The sequence below is a fragment of the Heteronotia binoei genome, chromosome 1, assembly GCF_032191835.1.
Source record: "Heteronotia binoei isolate CCM8104 ecotype False Entrance Well chromosome 1, APGP_CSIRO_Hbin_v1, whole genome shotgun sequence".
Classification (NCBI taxonomy): Eukaryota; Metazoa; Chordata; class Lepidosauria; order Squamata; family Gekkonidae; genus Heteronotia; species Heteronotia binoei.
The window spans coordinates 250275342-250298421 of record NC_083223.1 but is presented as its reverse complement, the minus strand read 5'-3'; the positions used below and the strand labels follow the sequence as shown (position 1 = coordinate 250298421).

Genomic DNA, 23080 nt, shown 5'->3' with positions numbered 1-23080 from the left:
GAGAATAGAAGAATCTCACTTTGGTGCTTTATTTGAAAGTCTCTTCAGAAAGAGGGACTGCTGCCACATACACACACACACATGTGCACGCACGCACACACACACCTTTCCCAAGCAGAGAAAGAGCACACTTGGCAAGCAGAGTAAAAACTGCAGCAGAAACAGCTGGGGGGAATTCCACACCAGGGCCTCAATCCATCGACGCCTTGAAGCTGGTAACTGCAGTGCATTATGGGCTCAAGAGTTTCTCCTTTCTTTCCAGCTTGGACAGCTCAGGGAGGAGTGTATTGCTGCTTCAGGATCCTTTGGTCTCCTCTGAGATGCCTTGCCAGTTCCAGGAGAAAAAAATGGGACAAGCACGAGTCCATGGCCCGACTGGGTGTTAGGCTTTGTGCACTGAGTATTTACCCTTCTGGAGCTGGGACACATAGATTTTGGTTTTGCTGCCGTCTTCCCTGCGGAGCCAGACTTCTCCTGTGCTGATGGCTGTGATCACGGCCCTAGGGGAGAGTGACAAGGGGCAGCAGAGGTGAACAACAAAGATCTTAGACTAAATCAAACCTCAACCTGTTCTCTTCAAATTCTTCACTGCTTCTGTGACCCCTTTGCTTATCACCAGTGTTTCCTTTAAACTGAGTTAGCTCACAGTTTTGAAATCTCCAGCTCACACATTTTTGTCTTCGTTCAGGAAAGATGACCCCAGAGGAAATTAATTTATGCAGTAGCCAAATAGCTCACTCCCAACTTTAATGCCAGTAACTCACAAAGTAGAATTTTTGCTCACAAGACTCCACAGTTTAATTTCAATTTAATTTAATTTCTCAATTTAAACCCCGCCCTATCCTGCAGGCGGGCTCAGGGCAGCTTACAACATTAAAATAACATTAAAATGAATCACTTCAAAACATCATCACCACAAAAATATCGATCAGAGTCAAGAGCAGTAGTCAGTACAACAAACCACTTTAGAGGGAGCATTGTTCACTGCCACTCCATTTCTCAGTCCTAAGGCTTGTCAAGCTTGCATCTGCCTTACTACCCCCCAACCAGGCAAATTTTACTTTGTACACCTCTGTCTTTCAGGCTCACGCTATGAAGCGCCGTATACATTGATGGCCAGATAAGGAATGCACAGAACTGACAGCCCACTAGGGAAGGGAACAGTTAGAAACTAGAAGTTTTGAATAGATGGCTTATTGAACTTGTGTCTTTGAAATTATCCATGGTTGATTTAATTATGCAACGTTAGCTTGTGCCTAGTGTAATTGATCTGTGTTCTGTGGAATGCTAGGTTGAAGGCGTAAGTATGTGGGTGAACGTGGCTGGGTGTGATGGCATGCACTTGAAGTCAGTGTGAGACAAGCTGCAACAAGCAGAAGAGTCTGTTCCACTGTCTGCAAGCTACAAAAGCAGATGATTTTTTTTTTCAGTCTGTGGGAAACTCGAAGGGACACTGTGAGCGACAGCCTCCCCCCGACATCAGCCCTTCTACAGTGGCGGCTTGGCTATTTGGTAGCAGTGCATCAGGACCTGCCAAGCCTCCAGAATCAGCCCATCCCATCCTTCCAATAAAAGGGGAAGGAGAAGTTTTCACCAGGCTGACCCAAACAGAAAGCTGCGGCACCACTCAACTGGATCTGGCTGATCTCCACCCCATCCCTAGAAAGAAGGAAGACAGTGTAAAAACTATGCGGGGCCTGAGATCTAAAGGGGTATAAAACCAGCAAAAGGCAAGGGAAGAGTAGAATTGCCTTTACCACTTGTTGGGATTCTCCAACTCAAATTGTTATCAGTCCCAAGTATGTTTGGAGGTGAACCTGTGCATGAGTGTATACAAGTGGAATGCAACGAGGGGCTTTTGGATTTCCTTGGTGTAAGCATAATAAACATTAATTCTGTATTCAAGAATTTATTGCCTAGCTTTCTCTCTGTCTTACTCCTCCAGCTCTGGAATAAAAGCCCTGCTGTGTCAGAGCAGATTTGGGCATAGGCCCAATCACACTTTCTGCTCATTTGCTCCAGGCCTGGGCTCTTTTGGCACTGAGAGAACTGCCCCTTCCCCTGCTCTTTCCTCCCTGTCTCTTTCTCTCAATGATTTGGAACAAGGACCTCAAGATGTAGGTGGATTTTTAGCTGCCAGGAGTCTTCTTCCACATCTTAACCAGACCAACACTTCGTTTCAATTCTGGAACATTAGGTCCATTCCCATGAAGGGAGGAGAAGACTTTATCCCACAATCCCCCTGCCTCAAATTTCATCTCAGTCAGAATTAAAAGAGCTGTGGCTCAGTGGCAGAGCATCTACTAAGTCGCAGGTTCAATTCCTGGTATCTCCAGTTAAGAGATATGGCAGAAGGTGATATGAAAGAGTTTCATGTATTTATGTAAAAGATGCCACCCAGTAACTCCCTGTCTCTGTGTGTACACCAGTGGCCTGCTAGTACAAAAGGGCACAAGCTGCAGGCATGGACAGCTATAAAAGGAGATAGATTCACAGAGGATAAGGCTATCTGGCTACAAGCCATTGTGAAAAGGGGAAACTCCACATTCAGAGGTAGTCAGCCTCTGAATCCCAGTGCCAGGAGGCAACATCAGGGGAAGGCCACAGCCTCTGTGCCCTGTTGTTGGCCCTCCAGAGGAACTGATTGGTCTCTGTGTGAGACAGGAAGCTGGACTAGATGGACCACTGGTCTTATCCATCAGGGTCACCTTATTTTCTTATGACACAAGTTCAAGGCTCAGTCAAGGATGAACGGAGCAGTACAAGCCTATATACTTTCTAAAACATTGATGCATCTGGCCAGGGCTGGCTCCATTCACTTTGGTACCTGTGCCAGCCTCATTTTGAAAGTAATGGGATCTGCACAGCAGCCCCAGCAAACGTGTCCTTTGCCAGTTTCTATTCTCCACAGCATCTTTTTACGGTCCCTGTATTGCCACTATTGAATCTACTTAGCATTTCTCACACTGTGCTTTCCGTAACTAGGTTTTGTGTCAGTCAGCTCTGCTTACCAACCAACAGCTGGACAGGGTCCTCACTTACCCTCAGGAAGCTGATTATCTTTTAATTGTTTATTACTGTCCTCTCCTTGTAACATCCCCCTCCCTGGTTTTTGTTGTCATTTTAATTAGGAATATAGCTGCTATGGAATGTACACTCCATTGCATCTCATGAAATGAGCTCTGAAAGCTTATGCTGGAATAAGTACTTGTTAGTCTGGAGTGCTACTGGACTCAGCAGGTTAACAGGGCTACCCCTTTGGAGTTCTCTTTCCGTGGGGAGGGAGCTTCAGACCCAGTGGGGCTTTGTGGCTGATTTAGCCCAGCCTCCCCTTTCCTTGCCAGCAACTCCCCTTCGTGGGCACTCACTGGACGGGTGCCTCCTCCCCAACCTGCAAGGAGATGCTCTGCCCTTTGACGTAGACCTCGCCTTCGTAGTGGAGGTGGCCGTCTTCACAGTGAGCCGAGAACAGGGCTGGGGATGGCAGCTTCTCCGCCTTCACCGAGCCTGGGGAAGGGAAGGAGAGGAAAAGCAGAAATTGAAGCTGCTAAGATGGTGGGAGGAGAAGGCAGCTGTAGTTGCTAAGGCATGGGGGACCGGGTGCAGTGGGAAGGAAAGAACAGGAGAGGATGCGACAGGCCGTCTGCTGCCTGAATATGACAAGCAAGATAAGCTTTTTAAAATTGGGTTTTAGTGTATCTTATTGTATTAAGGCACGAGGTATTCTATTTCCTTTTTCTCCTTGTTCCTTTTGTTTTATCGTTGAATCTGGTTGTTGGATGCTATGGCAGTATGTGCTAATGCAAATAAAATTGACTGACTGATAAGCTTGATTCTGTGCGTTTAGGGGAGAGCTGATGTACTTCCTCTCATTACAGATGTGAAGCATTTGGATGTCACAAGGAGGCTTTATCTAGTGGGAAGTGCCAGTTGTCAGTGTGAACACAACAAGGAGACTTGTGGCATCTAAGAACATAAGAGCAGCCATGCTGGATCAGGCCAATGACCCATGCAGTCCAACACTTTGTCACACAGTAGCCAAAAAGCTCAGGTGCTATCAGGAGGTCCATCAGTGGGGCCAAGATACTAGAAGCCCTCCCACTGTTGCTCCCCCCAAGCACCAAGAATACAGAGCATCACTGCCCCAGACAGAGAGTTCCATATATACCCTGTGGCTAATAGCCACTGACAGACCTCTGCTCCATATTTTTATCCAATCCCCTCTTGAAGCTGGCTATGCTTGTAGCTGCCACCACCTCCTGTGGCAGTGAATTCCATGTGTTAATCACCCTTTGGATGAAGAAGTACTTCCTTTTATCCATTTTAACCCGGAAACTTTCAAATCTCCAGAAAATTAAACATGAGTCCAGCAGCACCTTGAAGACTAACAGCATCTAGTCCAGCATAAGCTTTTATTGCATCTGTTGAAGTGAGTCTTGACTCAAGACAGTCCACACTGCAATCAATTTTGTTATTTGTTAAGGTGCCACTTGGACACCTGTTTAACCTTGCTGCAATGGTCTAACACAGCTACCCTTCTGCAATTAACAGCCAACAGATTCATGGGGATGGAAACTTTCAGGGACTAGAGCCCACTTTGTTGAGGAACAAATGGGCTGATTACAGAAGTCATTTAAAACAAGTAGTCTTGAACTTCTCCTGAAACACACAGAAGGCAGCATACAAAGGTATTTGATTAAAACAGCATATAAAGAGATCGGCACTGACAAGCCAGTGCAAGAACAGCTTAAAATTAGCAACCCCCAAATAAATCAAGTCTATGAATAAATCAAGTTCATAAAAGAAGCATCCAGCACTGTAAAAAGCACAGAAGCAGCATCATGCCAGGAATCACAGGAGCCAGAAGAGTCTATTAAAAATTATGTAAGATGATGCCTTTTTTTTTAAAGCTAGGGAAGCAAACATTTCAACCTGGTGCTAAAAAAAAAAGAAAGAAAATTGTAATTTAAAGAAGAAGAGATTGAATTTATAACATTCCCTTCACTTGGAATCTCAGAGTAGCTTACAATCTCCTTTCCCTTCCCCTCCCCTCCCCCTGTGAGGCAGGTGGGGCTGAGAAAGCTCTGACAGAAACTGCTCTTGAGAGAACAGCTCTGAGAGAACTGTGGCTTGCTCAAGGTCACCCTGCTGGCTGCATCGGGAGGACTGGGGAATCAAACCTGGTTCTCCCAGATTAGAGTGTGTTCTTAACCACTACACCAAATTGGTTCTCCATTAGGCAAACTGCTGTAGGGAGCAATTTTTGATGTCTGAGTGCCACAACAGAAAAGATAGATTCAGGTGGGGTATCCATGTTAGTCTGAAGCAGTAGAACAAAGTTTGAGTCCAGTGGTACCTGGAAGACCCTGTCTCTGGTTCTCACTTTGCACTCAGACTTCAAAAATTGCCACAGACAGTAAGGACACATAGAGTAGGCCCTCTGCAGAAGGTGGGAGTAAGATGGCCCCTACTTGTTTGACACAGTGTGAGGTTTTTAAAAGCTTAAACTCTGATTTAAATCGAGAAGCAAAACTCTGATTTAAATTGAAATGCAAAACCTGTAGCCAATTTAAGTTTTGAACCATATGAAATCTATGGATGGTCTTCAAAGGTTGCCCCATAAAAAGTGCATGGCAGTAGTCCAACCTCAATGTAAGTAACCCATGCGTAAACTGTGGCCTTTCTCAGAGAAAGGCCACAGTGGTTTAAGGCACTACATGTTACAGAAGAAGTTTGCTCTTCTATCTGCAGACTCATGACTAATAGCACCAAGTCCTGAATGAACAAAAGCAACCTTGCTGATAAATGTTAGTTGCGCAGAATTGCTGAATGAGAATGTATTGGCAAGCATGATCCTGTTTGTTGAACTTGTTCTTTTCTATTACCTGTTTGAAATTAACCTAGCAAAGCAAGAGCGTGATCGCCAATTGTGTCATGAATGGGGATGCTGTTCTGTCTTGTATACATTTGAACACTGCATAAAAACAAGACAGGCAGGACCTCTTGCCCACTGTTTACGATTCTTTCTCTGTTTGCCCACATATGTCAGCTGAGGATAACACTGCTTATATCTGGCGTCAGCGCTTCCTGCATCTATTCCATGAAAATGTCTGCCACAATAGTCTTCTACATGACACCAGACCCCCTTTTTTGTTTCTGCCAAGACAAACATACAATTCTTTGGAATCCATTACTCCAGGAATCCATCTACCTGGCTAATGGATTCCAGAAATAATTTGCAATTCAGAACTGGGGCTGGGGCCGGGGAAGAGAGGAAAGGATGGCTTTTAGGTAGCATGGTGCTTAAGTTGGTGTGTGCTGTGTATACCCTCCCCACCTTCTGCATACCACGGAAAATTAAGGACCTTAGCCTTGCTTTCTTGTGCATAAATTTACTTAGTTTCCACAAACTGTTATGTTCAAAATTATATTAATATTAGGAAAAACTTTTTTTACAGTAAACTTTTTTGTTCAGCAGTGGAATCAGCTCCCTCACTCACTGGCAGTCTTTAATCAGCGGCTGGATGGACACTTGTCAGGGATGCTTTAGGCTGAGCCTTCACTGAGCAGGGGATTGGACAAGATGGCCTGTATGGCCCCTTCCAACTCTGTGATTCTATGATTCTAAATAACTGGGCACTTTTTGTGAAGAGGGGAGTGGCAAGAGCAAAGGGCGAAAGGAAGATCTGGGGTACATAGGATGAAAAGCTACATAGGGCTACAAAGCAACTTCCCACCCACCCCTGGGCATCTCAGAACTCAACAGACACTTTCCCAAGTTCACCTTTGTAACCAGGACTTGAAGCTTGCAGTTAAAAAAAATGAAATCCAAGACCTTAAGGAACACTGCATTTGATGCAAAGATAAACCACTCTGAGCACATACCAGCCCTGGGGACCCGGGAAAGGATGGCTGCAACTGGATCACTGTTTTGGTTAGCAACATATTCTTCCAGACACACTGCTGCATGGACTGCAGGAAAAGAAAGACTACCATACATTCCCCCTATGCACCAATGCTCCTCGCACCCAAAGAACAAAGCACTTGCCTTCTATCTTCCTCTTCGGAGGGGACACTGCGGATTTAGCCTGAGAAGGAAGAACGAGGCAGTGAGAAGACCCTTGGCTACGGTTCTCTGCTCCAAGGCAGAGACCCACTCTGAGTCAGATCAAGAGGAAGGGCGAGGAAACCCAGACTTCAGTCCCCTTCTGCTAGCACTGGGGATGGAATATATTAAGATCAGAGCATCAAAGGGTAGCTAAGAAACTGGGAATCCCCCATCTGAATCCCGTCTCAGCCCCAAATTCACTAGGGGGCGCTGGGTCTCTCCCAACAGGAATCCTGATTTGCAATATGTAGATAACAACTCAAGCCAATCCCACATGGAAGTACATCATAATTACAGAGTTATGCCTGAAACAAACAACTCATATCCTTGTTGTTATTATGTTATATATACCAGAATCCTTACCGTTGCGTTATATATTATAATCATTTTTAAAAAGAGGCTTTTCAAACTCCACAAGGGGATCTGCTCCTTGAACTGCACTATAAAGTTTCCTTTAATGAATCCTTACCAGTCTAGGAAGTCTCCCCTTTCAGAATTAAACACAGCTGGCCTGGATTTTTCCAGGCAATTTCCCAACCACACACAAGAACACACATGCAGCTGCTTTCTATTCAATCAGACCACTAGTCTACCATGATCAGTATTGTCTACTCTGATTGGCAGCGGCTCTCCAGGGTTTCGAGCAGAGGTCTTTTGCAGGACCTACCACCTGATACTTTTTTACTGGAGAATCCAAGCACTGAACCTGGGGGCTTCCATACACAAAACTGGATGTTCTACCACTGAGCACTGACCCTGCCCCATGCTGCATTTCATAACATAGTAGTCTCCCTTGGAAAGAAAAGAATGTAGATCAGAGGGCCTCCCTCCACTGAGAGAAGTTCAAAGTCCTACCCCCCCAGTGCTACAGAGGTCCCACCTTTTCCAGCTCACCTTTTTGATGGCTGTCCAGTCCTCCATGATGTCAATATCACGCAACATGTAGACAATGTAGGGGCGTTGGAAAGGTGGGTTAAGGATGTGCTACTGCTACTGCACATGTTGCCATGAAAACAACAACTGCATTCCCCCCACATCCCAAACTGTGGTCAGTCTTCTGGCCAGCGCAGCTTCTCTCATGCTGAAATTCCCTCTTCCAAACAAACACGGAAGTTGCCCGAGCCCTCTGCCCCACCTGATCAGGAACAGCAACCGTCAACGACTGCTCTCAACTCAAAAACCATCTTTGGGACTGGAGGTACAAAAGGATATCTGATACCAATGGTGGCTTCTTCCTCTTGCCAGGCCGGAGAGGGTCCCATTCCTTCGCACTGTGCTTTGGCCGAAGTTTGTCATCCCACCATTCTACAAGAAAAAAATCAGAGAAGAAAGCATTAATGGTGGGGGGGGGGGAGAAGAGAAGAGCAGGAGACACCATCAAAAGGGACTAAGAGCTCCAGAATTTGAACAGTTATTCCTATCTGCCTGGGAATTCTGTTAACTGGACTTTTGTAAGGGAAGCTTTGAATCTCCAATAGAGAATCCTTGTTACCCATATGAAATAACAATTCCCAGGATTCTTTTGTTAACTTTTAATTGAACATTTTAATTACACAGTTGCAGCACAAGAGAAAAGTTGCAACTGAGCTGTGAACATTTTTTTAAATGAGGTAATTCACTATGAATAATACCTTTGTATTATCTGGTATGCAGATTTCTTGGCTTTTTTGGCTGATAAAATAGAGTCAAGGTTGAATGGAAAATGATTATTCCTGTGTTTACTGTGTGAATGTATTTAAAAAAGCCTCCCACACCTGGTGGCTTTCTGCACAGAACAACACAGAGTGCGCTATGAAGATATTTAAAACAAAACTTTAAAGAGATGTGGAATCTTCCACCAGCCTCTATGTAGACGAATCAGCTGAGGGTTGCAAGGAATTACACAGCTGAGTAATGTCCTGATTTTACTAAACCATTATCTGCCACCTCCTCCCACTGTAAATGAATACTTAACCACCATATGAGAACTTTGGTGCCCATCAGGTTAAAATCATAAAATCATAGAGCTGGAAGGGGCCTTCAGGGTCATCTAGCCCAACACCCTGCACAATGCAGGAGATTCACAAATACTTTCCCCATACAAATACATTCCCACTGACCCCTGCTCCATGTCCAGAAGATAGCAAAAAAAAAAAGCCTCCAGTATCCCTTGCCAAACTGGCCTGGAGAAAAATTGCTGACTGACCCCAAAGAGGCAGTCAGCATTTCTCTGGACATGTAAGAAAGGGCCTTGAGAACTAAGCACCGATGCAGCCCTTCCTTCCCTTCTCATGATCTGCCTAACTCACAGAATCAGCATTGCTGTCAGATGGCCATCTAGCCTCTGCTTAAAAACCTCCAAAGAAGGAGAGTCCATCACCTCACAAGGAAGCCTGCTCCACTGAGGAACTGCTCTAACTGTCAGGTCAGGAAGTTCTTCCTGATGTTTAGTTGAAAACTCTTTTGATTTAATTTCAATTCACTGGCTCTGGTCCAACCTTCTGGGGTAACAGAAAACAATTCTGCACCATCCTCAACATGACAGCCCTTCAAGTGCTTGAAGATGGTGATTATATCACCTCTCAGTTATCTCCTCTCCAGGTTAAACATACCCAGCTCCTTCAACCTTTCTTCATAGGTCTAGGTCTCACCTAAAGTATTGTCCTCACCATAGAGCAGGGGTGGCCAACGGTAGCTCTCCAGATGTTTTTTGCCTACAACTCCCATCAGCCGCAGTCATTGGCCATGCTGGCTGGGGCTGATGGGAGTTGTAGGCAAAACATCTGGAGAGCTACCGTTGGCCACCCCTGCCATAGAGTATTGTGTTCAGTTGTAACCTTCCCAGCACTTAAAAAGGTCACTGGATCCTACTTTTTTAATAGTTGCCCTTCCTATTGGTTAAATTTAATAATCACATTATTTTATCCCATCCTTTCCTTCCTCCATTGCTGAGCAGGAATTTGAACCAATGTCTCCCCAGTCCCACTCCAAGCACTATATCACACAACACTGACAGAAAGCAAATTTGATATGTACAATTGAGCATCCCAATTTAATTCCCAAGATTCTTTGAGGGAAGTTGTGACAGTTCAGTAGATACACTTGAGTGACTCCTTTGGAAAGATGCTGTCTATTGATAAAGAACATCTGATTTCCTAGCTGCCTCTCCTGAGAAACAAGGAATAGTTCTTCTTACTTTTAGTCCAAATTGGTCTGAATGGGGGGACAATAAGAACATAAGAATCTCCTTACCACTGGATCAATCATCCACCTAGTTCAGCATCCTGTCTTATACAGCAGCCAACCAGGTCCTCTGGAGGGCCATCAACAGGGCACAGAAGCCGAGACCTCTCTCGATATTGCCTCCTGGCTCTGGGATTCATAGAATTAGCACCTCTGAATCCCAGAGCCAAGAGATTGCGGGGGGGGGGGGGGTCAAAAGGCAGCCCAGGATTTACAAGGGCAACAGCAACCACAGGGGATTGTGTGTGTTAGCATGAATAAAAAGGGCACTCTTACTGACCTGAGGTGAGGCCCACGCTGTTCCTGTCATCTTCCAAGCGCTGGATCCGTTCCAACAGGCGCTCCTGAAGGGTGTCATACAGCAACAGCTTTTCGCTCTGGGTGGGGAACAAAGCACAGTCTGTCATTCCTGTTTCTACCCCTCTTTGTGGCTTCTACTGATTCAATGCCATGTTCAACATCCAAAACTCATTTCTGGCTATATTAAAGCAAGGACTGTCCACCACTTCCTCTACTTAGGCATTCTGTCTTCCAGGGGATGTGTGAGTTCCAATTAATGTTAGAATCAGACTCAACTAACTGTTAGTACAGTTATCAAGGGGCCTCAAGAAAAAAAATCTGTCTCTTTAAGAGGCTTAATGTATAAAAATGGGCAGCTGAAGTTTTTTTTTACAGCATGGAGGAAAAATAATACCACCTGATAAATAACATCACCTTTACTAAAAGGACAGGATATTTTCCTCCAGGACTGTTGGCAACCATGCTAACCTGTCTTCTCCATGAGGGGTTATAACCAGTGTTCCCTCTAAGCTGAGTTAGCATGAGCTAGCTCACAGATTTTTAGCCTCCAGCTCACAAATTTTTGTCTTAGTTCAGGAAGGACACTAATTTATATTGTAGCTCACAACGGCAATGCCAGTAGCTCACAACTTTAACACCAGTAGCTCACAAAGTAGAATTTTTGCTCACAAGACTCTTCAGCTTCGAGGGAACTTCTTTGTCTCTGATGCAACCAGAGATCTTTTGCACCAGAGCACAAATCTGCATCTATTTTCCTTTAACACATGTTCCTAAATTTGATACTACAGGGGTTATAATCAGCATTCCCTCTAAGCTGAGTTAGCATGAGCTAGCTCACAGATTTTTAGCCTCCAGCTCACACATTTTTGTGCAACTTGCATTTTTATCCCACCTTTCTTCTCTCCCCTCTTCCATTTGGAACTAACAGCCCTATGAGACAGGTTAGCTGAAAAATTAACTCAAGTAAGCTTCATGGCCAAATGCAGATTTGAGCCCAGGATCTCCCTAGCCCAACATTCCAACTACTCTGCAACACGGGCTCTCTGCCCATCTGGATCCCTGTCAGAAAATGCCTACAGAATGCTGACACCAGAGTTTCCATCAAGCTTGCAAAAAATCCAGCTCTCTGTGCAATCATTTCATTTTATTCTATTTCATTTTATTCGATTTATATCCCGCCCTCCCCACCGAGGCGGCTCAGGGCAGCTCACACCATAAAATTCTAACAATAAGATGAATATTAAAATACATTAAATAGTTTGCAGCAGTTAAAACAAGAAAATGATCTAACAATGTGCTATCCTACAACCTTCCTTTGGGGTTTTTCAGGTACCAGTCAGTTATATGCCAACCGAAGAGGACTGTCTTACAGGCCCTGCGGAACTGCCCATGGTCCTGCAGGGCCCTCACCTCTTCCGGTGGCTGGTTCCACCAGCAAGGGGCTGTAATCGAAAAGGCCCTGTCCCTGGTTGACTTCAGATGGGCCTCCTTCGGTCCGGGGATTGTTAGTAGATTTTGAGAACCAGATGTAAGCACTCTCTGGGGAACATGTGGGGAGAGATGGTCCCTAAGGTAGGCAGGTCCTAGGCCATATAGGGCTTTAAAGGTAATAACCAGCACCTTGTACCAAACCCGGTATATTATTGGCAGCCAGTGCAGTCCCCGGAGCCCCGGCTGACTGTGCTCCCACCTGGGGAGCCCTAATAACAGCTGGGCGGCAGCATTCTGAACTAGCTGCAACTTCTGGGTTCGGAACAGGGGCAACCCCATGTAGAGGGCATTATAGTAGTCCAACCTTGAGGTGACCATTGCATGGATCACTGTTGCCAGATCATCGTGTTCCAGGAAAAAGGCCAGCTGCCTTGCCTGCCTAAGATGAAAGAATGCAGACTTAGCAGTAGCTGCTATTTGGGCCTCCATTGTCAGGGCAGGCTCCAATAGTACCCCCAAGCTCTTGACCCTGTGTGCCATTGTCAGTGGCACACTGTCAAATGCTGGTAGGGGAATTTCCCTTCCCGGACCACGTTGACCCAAGCAAAGGACCTCTGTCTTCGCTGGGTTTAGTTTCAATCCACTCAGCCTGAGCCATCTAGCCACGGCTTGTAACGCCAGGTCCAAATTTTCTGGGACACAGTCAGGCCATCCATCCATGAGTAGATAGAGCTGGGTGTCATCAGCATATTGGTGACAACCCAACCCATACCTCCGGGCAATCTGAGCAAGGGGGCGCATGTAGATGTTGAACAACATCGTGGAAAGCACCGCCCCCTGAGGCACCCCGCAATCAAGCGTGTGCCTCCAGGACAGTTCACCCCCAATTGCCACCCTTTGTCCCCGACCATCGAGGAAAGAGGAAAGCAATTGTAAGGCCAGCCCCTGAATCCCGGCGTCGGCGAGACGGCAAGTCAGCAACCGATGGTCAACCGTATCGAATGCTGCCGATAGGTCTAACAACATTAGTACCACTGAGCCGCCTCGGTCCAGATGCCGCTGAAGGTCATCCACCGGAGCAACCAGCACTGTCTCCGTCCCGTGACCCGGGCGAAAGCCGGACTGATGGGGATCGAGAACGGAAGCATCCTCCAGAAAACTCTGTAACTGCAACGCCACTGCCCTCTCAATGAGTTTACCCAAAAAGGGTAAATTCGAGACCGGCCAATAGTATGCCAATTCAGCCGGATCTAGCGTTGATTTTTTCAGGAGAGGGCAGACCACCGCCTCTTTAAGAGGTGCTGGAAAATGCCCTTCTGTCAGGGATCTATTCATGATATCCCATACAGGATATCTGAGCTCCCTTTGGCAAGCTTTAATAAGACAGGAGGGGCAAGGGTCCAGATCACAAGTTGCAGGGCATGCAGACAAGAGGATCCTGTCAACTTCCTCCAGGCTGAGAACATTGAAACAGTCCAGAACACGATCCGAAGACAGGCACGGAGCCTCGGGTTTGCATACTGTCTCCAATGTGACGGGGAGGTCACGGCGGAACGACGCAAACTTATCTGCAAAGAAATTGCTTGGGGTGGGACATCCACACGAGCCTTAAGGGCATAGTGGCCCGACCATGGCACTGCTTCAGTAGTAATATCGTCCACTAAAACTCCCTCCGCGAATACCAAGTCTAACATGTGCCCCGCCTGGTGAGTGGGTGTTGTAACAATTTGGGAGAGTCCTAGCATTGCCATGGATGACACTAGATCCATCGCCTGACTGGAGGTCGTGTCATCGGCATGCACATTGAAGTCATCCAGGATCAAAAGCCTTGGGTACTCCAATGCCCAGCCTGTTGCGGCCTCCACCAGGGATGGTAAGGCGCCAGAGTTTACTTTAGCTGGACATCCTGCTTGTGAAAGTTTACAGCAGCTGCTTTTGCAAAACCCCCCTGTGATAAAGAAAGCGAGAAGCTTCCCTTAAATCACACACTGATCAAAGGTAGCTTCTGCTCTAATAGAGCAGATTACAATATGTGCTCAGTTCCTTCTCGTAGCTGACAAAAGGAACCTTGACTCTGAAAAGCTTATACCTGGAGAATCTTGTTGGTCTTTAAAGTACTACCAGACTTGAATCTGGTCTTAAAATTAGAAGATCCCCCCCCCTCAAAAAAAAAAAAAAAACAACCCTATGGCTTTCAGCCTGCTGAAGATCTGAGGACTTTTCCGCTGCCGTCCTAGAGTTAACTGGCAAAGACGTTGGTCAGCAAAAAGCATTGCTCGGGCTTCTACATGAGGAGATCCTTCTAATGTGTTATATGCCAAAGACCGTTTCGGGTCGGTGTTGTCATAAAAGAGCAATATTCAAGTCCAGTAGCATCTGAAAAACTAGCAAGATTTCCAGGAAATAAACTTCTAAGAGTACAACTTCCCTTCATCAGATACCGGAGCTTTGACTCTTAGAAACTTATATCCTGGAAATCTTGTTGATCTTTAATTTTTAATTTTTTGGTCTTTAATATGTGACGAAACTAGAATCACATCAAAGACTGTTTGCCAAGTTGACTGACTGCATCCCACGGGTTCACATGAACACATACCAGCCTGGTGGCTCTTGCACTCTCCTTTGGGCTCACATCTCCTCCCTTGATGAAGCCTCTAAATGGGAAGGGAGAAACACTGGTTTGCTGCCTCCTCCTGCCTCCCTCCCAAGACGAGCCCTCTGCACTTCCTCTGGCCAAAGCTGGTTTTTAACAGGCCAGGGCTGACTGGGCATGCCCCTGTGCACGGGGGAGTTTGCAATCCAGCTGGGTCCCTCCAATATGGCGGCCATACTTCCCACAGCTCAGCCTGGTTAAGCAAACAGCAACACTCTGCATCACCATGGCAACTGCTGCCTCCTTTCCCAACGCCTATGCTATGGAGGCATCTGTCAGGTTGGGGGGTGCTCCTCTGGACGTGCAACTTAAAACCCACTTTCCATATTCCATGACAGAAACATGAAAGATTACATGTCATCCTCCTCTGCAATATTTGCTTTCGAGAAAATCAACTGTGCTTTCTCATAATGAGCCTCTGCCTAGCTGCAGGTTCTGTAAGCAGGAGACTCTGTGGCTGCAAACTGGGTGTCCTCAGACCACTGGCTATTGGATAGAAGCAACCTAATTATTCTGCAAAGAGCACTTTGAGTTGCTGCCTTAAGAAGATGGTGCAGCCTGGTAAAGGCTTTCTACTGAAAACTTCTGTGCTTCCCATATGTTTGATTGGGGGGAGGGGGAAGAGCCCTCCTGAAGCAGGAGACTAGACAGTCTGCTCCAGCATCCTGTTTCCTACCGTGACCAAAGAGATACCCTGGAACAACCATCAGCAAAGGCACAGAGTTCAAAAACACCCCACCCCCAGCAACTGGTTTCTCAGCATGGGGTTTTTCCTTTTGGGGGAACTTCAGGAACAAGTTCTGAGAAACATGAAAATCAGCCCATTGTTTGGCAACCTAAAGAAGGTCCCAGGATACCATTCCCTTTTTAATTTCTTTCCAGCTACAGCTATTGCCAGTTGGGGAAAGGGTGTTGCCTCCCTGCTTTTATTTGGAAACTCCAACCCCTCAAAGAAGTAAAAAACTTTGCTTCACAGTACCCAAGAAGGGTTTTAAAAAGGGATGAGAAACGAGGAGCCCCACCTCCAGATGCTGCTGTGCTCCCTGAAGTTCACACCGATGTTTGTGGTGAATCACCTCCAGGCAGAGGTTTCTGTAGATCCCTATGAAAACAAAAACGGTCAGAGTCAGACTGACACTTTGGCCTAACATGAGCTGCAGCTAGCCCTGAAACCTTTTGCTGAAGTCATGTCCTAACCATGGGAAAGGATGAGTTCCTCCATGCACAGGTTGAACGTACGCATTTCCATCACTGCTATGTGACGTCACCGGCTTCTCTCTTTTCAGAAATTAATCACTGCCCCTGTTCTCAGAGGCCACAGTCTAGAGCCCTGCTCTCCACTGCCTTCCCCATTGCTAGCAAGGATCCTGCTCACCAGCCACTTCAATCCGGATCTGCATGTGGTTCTGTAGGACTCCCAGAGGGTCCAGATACTCCGCTGCTTTCCCAAGCATCACATCCTCTAGTTTCATCTTCACTTGATTCAGGCGCTCCTTGAAAAGCCTGCAGAAGAGCAGAGGCATGTTAACCCAGATGTCTTATAGAATGGATTCCAAGGTGTGTGTGTTGGGGGGGTGGGGTGGGAAGTGTAATTCCCACACCTGCAGGGGAAATTATCTTTTCTGGTCTGCTACATGCCACTAGGCAGCTCATAAGCAGTACATAACGGAACACCCTGTGGTCTGTACCCATCATTTTGTGTTCTGAGATATACTGTCTTTGACCATGCAGGCCTCATTTCTAACTATCATGTACAGAAGCAATAATCCCCCCAAAATCCATCTAATTCTTTGTTAGAACTGCCCTCCTGGGATCAAACCAATGGTCCAGCTAATCCAGGATTTAGTGCTCCACAAGGGGCAGCTAGATCCCTCTGTGTGAGTGTGAGTGAGAGAGAGAGACAGACAGACAGAGAGACTGACTTAAGCACCGGTCATGGTGCTGACAGCTATCACTTGTAGTTCACCTCCAGCTCATGAATCTGCCTTCCACTGAATGAGACCACGGGTCCATGGAAATCAGTATTGACTACTCAGACTGGCAGTAGTTCTCCAGGGTATCAAGCAGAGATCTTTCACATTACCTTGTGCCTTGACCTTTCAATGGGTGGTGCCAGGGACTGAACCTGGGACTTTCTGAATGCCAAGCAGATGCCCTCTGAGCGATAGCCCCCTCCCCTTGTGGTATATTGCCTTTGTACAGGGAGTATCCATTATACAGACTTAAATTCCAAACTGTTCAGTGAATTTATGGGTCCATGCCCTTTAAAGGACTCACAACAACCGAAAAAAACAACTCACGTAAGAAGAACAACCAGTTCAGAACATGAGGGAGGAGAACAGACGGGGCAACTCTGAATGAAGCCAAGAAGAGATATGTGATGGTATCTTTGCTTGCCTGGCTGCTGGCCAACCTTTCTTGATAGATCCACTCTCTGTCTAATCCATTCTGAAAGTTGCCTAAATTAGAGTCTGAGCATGGCTGGTAGCATCATTGAGACCTCCTTGTTTGTGTTGCCTCTTGCTGGCTTAAGCAGATAAGTAATCAATTGAACATCTCTAATAATTGGTAGCAAATTAAAACAGGAATGGTAGCAAATTAAAAAAGGAATGATAAGGAAAAATGAAGACTCCCAACCTCAGGTCTTCATCAAAATGCAAATGTGTGAGGAGACCTTCCAGGGGGAAACTGGTGGCCATGACCTAACCCCTTTCCCTGTCTATGAATTCTCCCCTTTAAATTAGTCCCTTCCCATCCATTTGCATTGATCTCCTCCCAAGCTGGGCTGCGATGACCAGAGTGGGGTGAAGATTTACAGGGAAGAATGAGTAATTCAGGAGGGTTTGGTAACAAGTTATAGTGAAGACTCGTGTCTTGAGTAACTTTTAGAAACAGCCATCTCTTTTACATTGGCACATTTGTTCCCTTGAATGCTCTGAGCCTGCAGTATGGATTTGTTTTGCACCTATAGAATCCTTGAAGATGGCATCTTGTTTTCACACTGCAGATCGCCAAATTTTTAAAAAAGCACAAGACCACTGATTATAATTGGGGTTTTTTATAGTCTGCTTTTTCATTTGGAACTGTAAGTCACAAGAGAAAGTCATGGTACAAATCAGGGGTGTCAAACATGCAGTTCAGGGGTCGAATCAGGCTCTCGAGCATCTGGCTGTCATCTGCTTTCTTCTCCCTATATCTTGCTTCCTTCTGCATAACAGCTTGCTTTGCCAGGCTTGCTCAATTGCTCAGGAGCTAGAACAAAATCTCTATTTTCTCCATTTGCTGTGGCTCCTCCCCCCAGTCTCCTGGGGAAGGAAGGAAAGAACCAGAGCTTCCTTTGCCCAGTTCCCTGGATCTCTTGGGAAAAATACAAAGAAAGCATCCTTAAGACAAATGAGTGCTAACATTTTAAGCATGTTTAAAGTTTTTTTAAAAAAATATTTGTGTTTGTCTGTGTTTTTTATAAAATTTTTATCTTTGCTACCTAATCTTAAATAGGTACACACATGGCCTGACCCAACATGGCTCACCCAACCTGACATGGCCCAGCCCCTCGAGGTCTCATTTATGTCAGATCCAGCCCTCATGACAAATGAGTTTGACACCCCTGGTATAAATATTTTAATAAATAAATATGGGGAAACTCTCCTTACTCACTGCTGTAGACCTGATCAGGCTTTCTGTAAGGTGAAAAGAAGCCTCAAGATTTCCAGTTTAAAAACTCCAGGATTGTGAGTAGTTTGACCCTCGTGAGTAGTTAAATCATAAAGGCTTGAGAAAGATGGCCACTCACTTTTCCTTGATTTCAGAGAATTCCTTCTCCAAGTGCATCATCTCATCCACACACTCCGACCGACGTCTCTCACAGTCCTCTTCATCCATCTCTACAGAGAGAACAGATGACAACTGTCATTCTCCCACCCCTGAGCTTGTGGTGCAAGAGAATTCAGCCACACTTGCTACAGAAGAATTTCTTAAAGCAAGAAGAACAGTGAAGGCAAGAAAGAGGCAGCCATCAACACAGTTGGCTCACTTTGATAATTACTGCTTGGGCAAAATGAAGAAAGAAAATCACGAATACCATTTTGCCAGTCCCAGCTTATGAAATATGACAGACAGTTAATGAAGCATTCTTAAGTGAACTCAACAAGGGATGTCTGAAAAGTGCTCTCAGGCAGGGCAAATATTCATAGAATCACAGAATTCATAGAATCATGACCCCAGGGTCATCTAGTTCAGCCCCCTGCACAATGCAGGAATTTCACAAATACTCCCCCCAAAGTTCACAGGATCAACATTCCTTTCTTTCCTTCTGTTAAAAATCAAGTGGGCTGAAACAGAGCAACCAAGCTTATATTGCCAAGAACAACGTTGCAAAAAACCTCACCACTTGAAAAGTAACATCAGAATCAAAATATGAAAGAAGTCTGTTTTGCAGAAAACTGGCAGTTTTGTTTAAGCTCAACAAAAGTGAAAACCCCCAAAAGACACAGGCCAAAGACTTCTGAAGTTTTGGTAGGTAGGTACTGGTCATAAGAACTTCATTGACTGAAATGAATCTTGGGTTCCGTTGCCAAAGTCTTATGGAACATTACAACTGCTCCAAAGTTTAAAACAAAGTGTCCACAGACAAAGGCTGGGAAAAAGACGTTGCATGGTCATGGCCAGGGGAAGGGCTCAACGGAACAGGCAGCACTATCAAAAGCCAACTTAGAGACTGTACAAATGGACATTTAGATATGACAGGAAAGGTTCCCTGTGCAAGCACCAGTCGTTTATGACTCTGGGGTGATGTGGCTTTCACAATGTTTTCATGGCAGACTTTTTATGGGGTGGTTTGCCATTGCCTTCCCCAGTCTTTTACACTTTCCCCCCAGCAAGCTGGGTACTCATTTTACCGACCTCGGAAGGATGGAAGGCTGAGTCAACCTTGGGACGGCTACCTGAATCCAGCTTCCACCAGAATCAAACTCAGGTCGTGAGAAGAGATCAGACCACAGTTCTGCAGTACTCCTGCTTTACCACTCTGCACCACGGGGCCGCTTAAGGTATGACAACAGGAGGGGAATAGCATCAGTGGCACCGAATATTTGTTACTCTGCCTGCCTTACATATGGTGCTCAGATCACTATGCAGGGTAGAGTGGGGGTGTCCTTCCTTCAGAAGTACTTAGTTTCAGTAAGGCTGCATTCTGCAGCTTCCAACAGTACCCTAGGACTAAATCTGGGATCTTCTGAACCCAAAGCAGGTATTCTCCCACTAAGCTACCACCTTGCCCTTGGCTTCCAAGGAATCAGTGTGAGGCTGCATTTGCCCTGCCATATACCTGAACTCTCTTCTTCTGACTCCGACTGGCTGCCACTGTGCTCGTCCTCGCTCTCTTCTTCACCATTCATGTCAGCTGCTGAATCTCCCTCTGCCTCCATCTCCTTGGGCAGGGGCTGGACAGGCATCGTGCACCACGGAGGCAGGGAGCTCAAAGTGAAGAAAAGGAGGAAAGAAAACAGCAAACCTGTGACGGAAAGTGGGGGGTGAACAGCATTGGACAATTATGCTTACAACACGGTCTACAAGTGGCTAGGACAAAGTGCACACATGGGCCCTGTCCACAGCATTCAGCACTTTTTAAAAGTCTCTAGTCCTTACGGTTTCCAAAGGTGTAGTCATCAATACCTGGCAGGGCTTTTTTTGTAGCAGGAACTCATTTGCATATTAGGCCACACACCCCTGATGTAGCCAATCCTCCTGGAGCTTACAGTAGGCCCCGTACTAAGAGCCCTGTAAGCTCTTGGAGGATTGGCTACATCAGGAAAGTGTGGCCCAATATGCGAAGGAGTTCCTATCACAAAAAAGCCTGCTAAGTTATCTTCAAAATAATATTTTCAGTTGTCAAACATGAGCCTTCAGCACCTGCAAAGGCCTACCCACCTCATCCGCTTCTAGCACCATTATCCAACATAAACCTACCTGCAAATATCCTTAATTTAGAAATTTATGCAGACAGCTCTTCTCAAACCAGAATTTGGGATTTCATTTTTAAGCACACACAGGTCTCATTAAGTGTCTGGAGGGCAAATGAGGACAGATGCAGCACGAAGCCAAACAACATCCATCTCTCTGATTCAAGATGGTGATTAAGAGACTGGCTGGGCATTACACTCACAGCACAAATGGCAGCCTCACTTGAAAGCTCTGCTCTGCCTGCCCAGGCTTGATTTAAAAATTATGTTGGTGAGCAATAAGAACATTGCATGTGCAAGCTTCCTACTTAAACAGCACCACTATGCACAACAGCTATGTGTGCAAGGTTAGCAATCCACTTCAATCCCCACAAAGCCTATGGATCTCTGGTGGGCTAACACAACAGTTGATGGCCCACTGATGCTGCCTCTATGCAATGCCTCAATTACATTATTCTTGCCTCTTAATACTGTGTTTAAACTGGGGCCCAGGCTTCTCCAGGGAAAGTTGAAAAGCAAACACACAAAGAGGCATAGTAAAACAGGAGTCCAGTGGCACTTTAGAAACTAACAGAATGTCATGAGTCAGAGCTCACTTCATCAAAAGCACTTCAGTGCAGCAGCTACTGAAGTCAACTCGGAGTCACAAGTATTTATGTTACAATAAAGAGTAAGTCTTTAAGGTCGTTTATGTTGTGCCGCTGGAGTCCTGTGTTATTTTGCCACTTAAGACTAAGTTGGCTTCCCATTCAGAATTCCAAAAAGAAGGAGCTGCCTCTCTCCCTCCACCATTTCTCTCTGCTCAGCAACTAACTATCCCTAAGAGATGGCAAGGAAGAAGTACAGAAATTAGCTGCTAAGCAGAGAGAAATAATGGCCAAGGGCCAATCCACTGCTGCAAAAGTGTACTTTAACATTAAAAAGAAGCGAGGGCAGATGGAGGATTTGGATCTTGGCCATGGCCGTTCTTTCACCACATGCCAGTTCCTTAATATAAGTTGATTTTCCTGCCATCCCAGCTGCTTAAGTTAAGGTCACACTGGGAAAATCCCTGTGCTTGCCTAGAAGACCTTTAGGTTGTCTGTCTGAGGAAAACTGTCAGAATTTTAAGCAGGCAGAGCTCAGTTTATAGATGACTACTCTGGAGCCTGGCTATTCCTCCTTCCATTTAGCGTTGCCATGTCCCCCTTGACCACTGGCGGGGATGGGAGGGGAGGGTTACCAGATCCAGGTTGGAAAGGTCCTGGAGATGTGCGGGTGAAACCTGGGGAATAGATGTTGTATAATGCCAGAGTCCACCCTCCAAAGCATCCACTTTCTCCAGGGGAACTGATCTCTGTAGTCTGTGGATAACCTGTAATTCCAGGGGGTGCCCATGTCCCACCTGGAGGCTGACATCTGATCTCTACATCCTACAGTGCCACCCAAATAGCTGGGAGTGGGGAACAGGTCTTTTGGCCTACCACTCTGGGAAAACCTCCAGTTTTTCTTCCTGCTTGATGGGCAGGGCATTATGGCAGAAAAGCAAGGTTCTGCCTTTCAAGGAAAGGGGGAGCTGCACCTGTTGCATTCTTGCCAATCAGGTGAATTGGGAAGTGTGGAAACTGGGCTGGGGTTCACCGAAAGAAACCGAGAAAAGCCTTGCTGGATCAGACCATGGATCCGCATCCACTTCCTCTCAGTGGCCAGGCTATTTGGACCCAGGAAGCCTATAGCCTCCCCACTGCCATTGCGCTCCCCGCAATCCCGTATGTATCCTTCTGCAGTAAAAAGGTATAGTTAAGCAAACAGACGCATAAAATCTCGTTCCTCTGTTTGCTTGGAAAGCGCCATCGAGCACAAGAAACAACATAGGACAAGAACTTATTACACGCCCCTCCCTCAGATTATAATGGACTCAGCCACCTCCCTGGGGACTTCTACGGGGAAACTTGCTACTGGACCCAGGAAAGGAAAGGAAAGAAGAGAAACTCTTTTTCCATCTACATCGCTCATACAGCCTTGGGCTTCACAGGGAAGAACCAACTATACACACACCTTCCCTTCCCTTTATATTGCAATGGTCTGACCCACGGCTTTCCCTCCAAATAGGAAAACGCAAAAGACTGGAAAGGGCGGGACTATCCTTACCCACCAAAGGGGGGGTGATAGGAAAAGAGTCTAGACCCTTCATACCTGGGGGAGGGGCTGAGGAGGGCGCAAACCCCGCTAGAGAGCTCTTTAGCAGCCGGAAGTAGTTTCCCTTGGCCCCGCCCACCACAATCAGCCAATCAGAGGAGGAAATCTCTAAACTTACTCGGCCTGGTTTGCTTTGATGAAACTCTATGTTCTCCGCGAGCGGCATTGTGGGAAACAGGAAGTAAGGGGTGGGCAAGAGTTTCCATGGCGACAAGATACCAACAAGGC

The 23080-nt window shown here is 46.1% G+C and overlaps 1 protein-coding gene across 1 annotated transcript; it reads right to left on the bottom strand.

The window, feature by feature from the left end:
• BRMS1 (BRMS1 transcriptional repressor and anoikis regulator) lies at positions 1 to 22876 on the bottom strand. The gene is made up of 11 exons (XM_060252142.1): positions 22712 to 22876; positions 20041 to 20226; positions 18508 to 18598; positions 16090 to 16217; positions 15737 to 15816; positions 10611 to 10707; positions 8321 to 8413; positions 8003 to 8067; positions 7049 to 7088; positions 3369 to 3507; positions 1 to 500 (listed from the first exon to the last, which is right to left on the bottom strand). The coding sequence occupies exons 1-11, from the start codon at positions 22845 to 22847 to the stop codon at positions 383 to 385; spliced, it is 1173 nt and encodes a 390-aa protein (XP_060108125.1). The 5' UTR covers positions 22848 to 22876; the 3' UTR covers positions 1 to 382.
• Positions 22877 to 23080: the final 204 nt, after the last annotated feature.

What these genes read in the sequence shown, in the direction of transcription:
- BRMS1 (XM_060252142.1), bottom strand. Translation starts at nt 22,847, where the DNA reads ATGAAGGGTCTAGACTCTTTTCCTATCACCCCCCCTTTGGTGGGTAAG. An exon ending in CAATATAAAGGGAAGGGAAG is followed by an intron (nt 20,227 to 22,711) that starts GTGTGTGTATAG and finishes TTTCCGTCACAG; the next exon opens with GTTTGCTGTTTTCTTTCCTC. An exon ending in GAAGCCACCATTGGTATCAG is followed by an intron (nt 8,068 to 8,320) that starts ATATCCTTTTGT and finishes CACCTTTCCAAC; the next exon opens with GCCCCTACATTGTCTACATG.